Below are 6659 nucleotides of genomic sequence, written 5' to 3'. Positions count from 1 at the left end.
AGGAAGAACGTATTTTCTGGAAATTTTTTTTAACATGCCAATAGATGGGTTTGTTTGCTTTTTCCTAATAGTAAAGTTAACAGAATCTAGATTTAAAAAATAAAACAGTGTTAATGTAAAATTCTCTAATACCTTATACTTTATATATATGGTGTAAAAATATAAAACAATGAAAACCTCCTAAGATGAGCTCAAGCTGGCATATTAGTCAAGTTTAATTACTATGACCATCTCTCAAAACCCCACACTCTGTAATTTTGTGGACAAATTTCTCTTAGGAAGTATCTGTTTTTTTTGTTTTCTTTTTTTTTGAGACAGGGTCTCAGCCTGTAGCACAGGCTGGAGTGCAGGGGTGTGATCTCGGCTCACTATAATCTCCACCTCCCAAGTTCAAGCAATTTTCGTGCCTCAGCCACCCAAATAGCTGGGACTATAGGCATGTGCCACCATACCCGTCTAATTTTTGTTATCTTTAGTAGAGGCAGGGTTTTTGTATTTTTAGTAGAGATGAGGTTTTGCCGTATTGGCCAGGCTGGTCTCACACTCCTGACCTCAAGTGATCCACCGACCTCAGCTTCCCAAAGTGATAGGATAACAGACGTGAGCCACCGCACCCAGCCAGGAGGCATCTTTGTTCAATGTCAAACTCCCCCAAACAAGATGGCACCATACCCTTATGTGAATAATATTGAATGTACTAATTACATATGATATATAACTATATGGAGTAGAACATCTCATGGAAAATCAGACATTAGTCAGTTTTTTTCACTGGCAAATTTTGCAAGGACAGTACCAATTAGGTCAGAGCAGAAATCACCTAAGTGCTAATAAAAAGTTTTTTAAAAGATAGCTTCAGGGGCTGGGTGTGGTGGCTCATGCCTGTAATCCCAGCACTTTGGGAGGCCAAGGCAGAAGGGTTGCTTGTGGCCAGAGTTTGAGACCAGCCTGGGCAATATGGTGAGACCCCATCTCTACAAAAAATAAATTAGCTGGGCATGGTGGCACATGCCTGTAGTCCCAGCTACTAGAGAGGCTGAGGCAGGAGGATCGCTTGAGCCCAGGACGTCGAGGCTGCAGTGAACTGTATTCACACCACTGCACTCCAGCCTGGGCAACAGAGTGACACCTTGTCTCAAAAAAATACACACACACATATATATATGTATATGTAAATATATAGCTTATCTTCTTAGGTAGCATCTGGCTTAACACATTTATATATGTTTCTTAAAGTTAAATGCTTTCTTGAGTTAAAAATAAAGTTTTCTTTAATATTTGTAAATTGTATATAAGCAGTGGATGTTTATAATACACAGATACTTTTAGGTATATGACACAAACAAATGAGAAAATGTCACTGTTAATGTTATACTGTCAATATCCATGGGGTAAGAAAACCAAAAGCCAAACTTTTGGAGGCCAAGGTGGGTAAACTGCATGAGTCCAGGAGTTCAAGACTAGCTGGGCAACATGGTGAAATCCCATGTCTACCGAAAAAAAAAAAAAAAAAAAAATAGCTGAGTGTAGTGGCACGTGCCTGTAGTCCCAGCTACTCAGGAGGCTCAGATGGGAGAATGGCTTGAGCCCTGGAGGCACAAGTTGCAGTGAGCTGAGATCATGCCAGCCTGGGTGACAGAGCCAGGTCTTGTCTCAAAAAAAAAAAAGAAAAAAAGAAAAAAAATCAACAAGGAAACAGTTGCATATGCAAGGGAAAGAATGTGTGAAAGAATTCTGTGGAGAAATAAAACCAAGTTCAAAAACTCTTAAATTTGAAAGATGAACTTAAAAAAAAAACTTCATTAAATCATGATCCAAATAGCTCCACAATGAAAAGATACAATACAGTTTAAAAGTTAGGTAGAAGATCATAGACCTAAATGTAAGAGCTAAAACTATGTAACACTTTTAGAAGAAAACACTGGAGTAGATCTTCATGACCTTGGGTAGGCAATGGTTTCTATTAATATTTCAAATCTCAAATGACAAAAGAAAAAAATCAAAACCAAAATCTTCTGTTTTGCAAACAATATCATCAAGAAAGTGAAAAGACAACACACAGAAGGATGAAAATATCTGAAGTCATATATGTGATACACTGGACATCCAGAATATACGAACAATTACAACTCAATAATACAAATGTGAATAATCAATTAGGAAATGAGCAAAGGATCTGAATAGGTATTTCCCCCCAAAAGATATACAAATGATCAAAGCACATGAAAAGATGCTCAAAATCATAAGCATCAAGAAAATGTAAATAAAAACCACAAGATACTACTTCAAACTGACTAGGATGGTTATCATCAAAAGGACATATTTTGGAAAAGATACAGAAAACTGAAACTCTTATACACTGCTGGTGAAACTATAAAATGGAAAACAGTCTGGCAGTTCTTCAAAAGGTTAAACATAGTTACCAAATGACCCAGCAATTCCACTCCTATGTCTATACCAAAAAGAAATTAAAATATCTACACAAAAAATAGTACACAAATGTTCACAGCAGCAAAAGTAGAAAACAGCAATGTCCATTAACTGAAGAATTGATAAAATGCGGTATGTCCACACTACACAGTATTATTTGGCAATAAAAAGGAAAAAAGTACTAATACATGCTCCAAAAGGATGAATGTTGAACATGTTAAATGAAAAAAGCCAGTCTTAAAAGACTATATATTATGATTACATTTATATAAAATGTCCAGCACAAGCAAATCCACAGAGCCAGAAAGTAGATTAGCCACTGCCTAAGGCTGGGAGGGTTCTGGGGGAAGGGCTGGGTAGAATGGAGAATGATTGCTAATGGTACAGGGTTTCTTTTAAGGAGCACGAAAATGTTCTGAAATTAGATTGTGGTGACTGCTGTCCAACCCTTTAGTAATATACAAAAAAAAAATTTGAAGCTTATACTTTAAATGAGTGAACTGAATGGTATACAAACTATATCTCAATAAAGCTGCAAAAAAGTTAGGTACAGGTTTGCAATTACTTATCTTTAATCTACCAGAAAACACTTTAATCTGAAGCAGAAATATTACTTAAAATGTTCATTCCAAAACTGTTCTGCTTTTAAAGAAGTATTAGGTTAAATTTTATTGTGGAATTAATTACTTACAGACACTGTTAGGGAATCTTGTATATCTTTATGACTCACTAGCTGAACATTACCATCTTCATAATAATGAACCTATTAGAAAAAAATTACAGAAACCACATTACAGGAATCAAGCTCCTCATTGCTTCAACAAGCATATCAATGCAGATGGATTACATATTTCAGCTCTAGTCTAGACTTCTCTGCTGAGCTCCAGAACTTGTGAACTCTAGCAAAACTCTCCCTTCCCTCAGCCGAGTGAGGAGACTAGTTAGAGACACCCCTGTAGTTATTCAGGCAAGCCTTCTATTGACCTGACTGTTGGACATTTTTGCCTCACAATCATTCATTCTACTGGTACCTAAAACCAAGATGTCCAAATCTGAGCTCACGATATTCCCTCCCAATCCTGCTCCTCTTTTGTGTATTTCCACCAACCACTTAATTCCCCAAACTCAGACATGAATTTACTCACCAAACATTGAGTGAGTGCAATAAATATACTGCTACTACGTAAGGTTCTGAGGGTGTACGGGTTTTAGAAAGACACAGTCCCTGATCTCATATTTCAGCACAACATGGCAAAGTTATGTATAAAGTATGTTAGCAGTACTCCAGATTCTTTCTGTGGGTTAAAAAAGGACTTCAGCATATTTCAGAGAGGACTAGAGGTATATGAAGTTGGGGAGAGCAATAGCTGGAGAAATATATACAGGTAGCAAACCAGTCAACTCCGGGCCTTGTATGTCATGCAAATATGTCTGGACTATCTGGTAGATAACAGTGTACCACTAAATGGTCTTACATAGTCAAGTAACATATCCACATTTAAATTTAAAAAATTATCTTTTTGATGGCAGTGTGAATGCCAAAGAGTCCAGCAATTCAACAAAATAACCATCATATGCTAAATGCTGAAGATTGTACTGTAAACCAGACAATCCTTGCTCTCAATAAGCTTTGGTCCTACAAGAGGCACTATTTTAGAAATTGCTGTAATTATCCAGGTAAGCGCCACCGAGGCCTAAGTGAAGGAATAATAATGCTGACAATAATGACTACCATTCATCGAGTACTCGGTGTCTGTCTCTGTTCTAACCCTTTTAGCCATATTAACTAAATCTTCCAACAATCATGCATGCTTTTTTTTTTTTTTGAGATGGAGTCTCACTCTGTTGCCCAGGCTGGAGTGCAGTGGCGCAGTCTCGGCTCACTGCAACCTCTGCCTCCCGGATTCAAGCGATTCTCCTGCCTCAGCCTCCCAAGTAGCTGGGATTACAGGCACGTGTCACCACACCTGGCTAATTTTTTGTATTTTTAGTAGAGGTGGGGTTTCACTGTGTTAGCCAGGATGGTCTCGATCTCCTGACCTTGTGATCCGCCTGCCTTGGCCTCCCAAAGTGTTGGGATTACAGGCATGAGCCACTGTGCCCGGCCAATACATACACATGTTAATACATGCATATAATATAGTTATACAACTACACACATGCATATATTAATATTATACTTCACCACACTCTACCCAATTCAGAGGAGAGAAGTACACAACTCAAACTCAGAAGATGAACAAATTGTATCTGAAGAGCAGACCAAATGGCAGCATCTAATTTTAGCTGTGTTTTATAATCTGTTAGCTATCCTTGCAGATTTTTGATGACTAGGGAATGAACTGCCAGGTTATTTAAAATGTTTAAAACAGCACTATTGTTTTTCCCATTACCCCAAAACAAAGACCTGAAAAAGAACTATATAAAATGTACTATGAAAATGTGAACTTAGGAATTAGTTGTTTCTCTGTTCAGAATCTTCTTAAAGATCAGTAAACAAATTCTTTTTATTTCATACCTGAATTTTCAAGATGCCAACCACCTGAGTGGTTGAAGGAGTGATTGTAAACTTCCATTCTGACCTCCAACGACCATTCCTTAAAAATAAAAACAGCAGCTGTAAATAAGGTAGGGAAAATAATTTGAATCAATTTTAAGTTTCAGATTATATTTCATGCTACAGTATGAGAGTGTGTGGGGGATGAACACTGGACATTAAATTTTCAATCACCAGAACAGTCAAAAAGAATCAAAAGGTTAAGTCCAGTTATGATACATATTTAATTTAATCTTCACCCTACTGATAAGAAAGAACTTACATAATGGATTTAATGCCAGAATTCTAAAGCTAAGGCTTAAAATACAATTCAGGCTGGTGTGTGTGCAGTGCTGTTTGGCACTAATTGATCACAATTAGTTACAGGTTTCTTTGTTCCGTCTCCACTTGACTAGCCTTAAAAAAACAAAACAAAACAAAAACCAATACAAAACTAAGTCATAAGCTACTGTGGAGAAAAATTTTAAGCTACTTCTTCAATTGTATCACTTATATTTCCAAAATAAATGGAATAAATGTTTAGATTATCAGGGGATTTTATAAATACACTCAGTGTAGTTTAACATCTACTGAATGATACAAAGTACCATATAATTTAAAAAGAATGGCTAGTAAATGTTATACAACACTCTTAAGGAGGTTTTGATAACTGGAAATAAAGGACTATAGTTATTAACATGAGATTTTTAAAAATATTCCAATTTTATGTTTAAAGTCGCCATATAAAAGGCATTTCTCTGCTCCTGAAATGATTTTTGGTATACAAATACATACTCATGGTTCAAAACTGAGAAATTACAAACTGGTATGTTATTACTTGTTGTCTACCAGTGAATTTTATCTTTCTTTTTGAACAAAATTCTGGATGAGTAGTATAGCTTCTGATACTCTATTTTGCTGACAAACTTTTCATGGTAACTTTTCTTTTTGTCTCTGTTTGCTCTTTGCAAGCTAAGGAAATTCTGATATGTTAGCTTTTTTGAACAGTATATAATAGTCACAGGGTAATGAATCACTATACTGGCTTTTGCTAGACAATGATTTCTGGGTTCAATATTCATGCAGTCTACCCAATCATAGAGTCTATAGAATGATAGTACAAGTTGAGTCTTCCTAATTCAAAAATCTGAAATGCTTCAAAACCTGCAACTTTTTGAGCACTGACACGATGCTCAAAGGAAATGATTAATAGTGCATTTTGAATTTTGAATTTTTGAATTAGGAGTGTTAAACCGGTAAGTATGATGTAAATATTTAAAAATTTGAAATCCAAAAGACTTCTGGTCCCAAACATTTTGGATAAGAGATATTCAACCTGTATTCTCATACTTACAGTTACACTGAATATTTGGAAATTATTATTAGAACAATGTATATGTTTTACAAAATAACAGATAATTAAAACATGTCTTGATTTGAGTGACTCATTCAAGATTTTTCAAAGAAGCTTGGTTGGAAAAATAACTTTTGTTTCATGATTCCAAAATAAGTATTCCTTTTATTGAGGTTGAAAAAATAACTTTTGTTTCATGATTCCAAAAGAAATATTCCTTTTATTGAGGTATTAGTGCCAAGTCAACTAGTGAGTCCTTAGCATATACAATACTGACTAGGACAATATACATTTATATAACCATTGATTATAAAAAGCAAAAAAAAAAAAAAAAAAAAA

At 35.6% G+C, this 6659-nt stretch overlaps 1 protein-coding gene across 2 annotated transcripts in view; it reads right to left on the bottom strand.

Moving 5' to 3' along the window:
* The window catches only part of CAPZA2 (capping actin protein of muscle Z-line subunit alpha 2), a 61911-nt gene that overhangs the window by 5017 nt on the left and 50235 nt on the right, over nucleotides 1-6659 (bottom strand). For both annotated transcript variants that reach the window (XM_017867341.1, XM_017867340.1), the window contains exons 7-8: nucleotides 4949-5027; nucleotides 3122-3193 (exon numbers count right to left, since the gene is read on the bottom strand). In XM_017867341.1, the coding sequence (XP_017722830.1) occupies nucleotides 3122-3193; nucleotides 4949-5027 (151 nt within the window). The remainder of the gene's footprint in view (nucleotides 1-3121; nucleotides 3194-4948; nucleotides 5028-6659) is intronic.

Source organism: Rhinopithecus bieti, unplaced genomic scaffold (assembly GCF_001698545.2).
Source record: "Rhinopithecus bieti isolate Rb0 unplaced genomic scaffold, ASM169854v2 scaffold_3858, whole genome shotgun sequence".
Lineage (NCBI taxonomy): Eukaryota > Metazoa > Chordata > Mammalia > Primates > Cercopithecidae > Rhinopithecus > Rhinopithecus bieti.
Note: the sequence above shows the minus strand (reverse complement) of the source record. Positions and strands in the feature narration are given on the sequence as shown.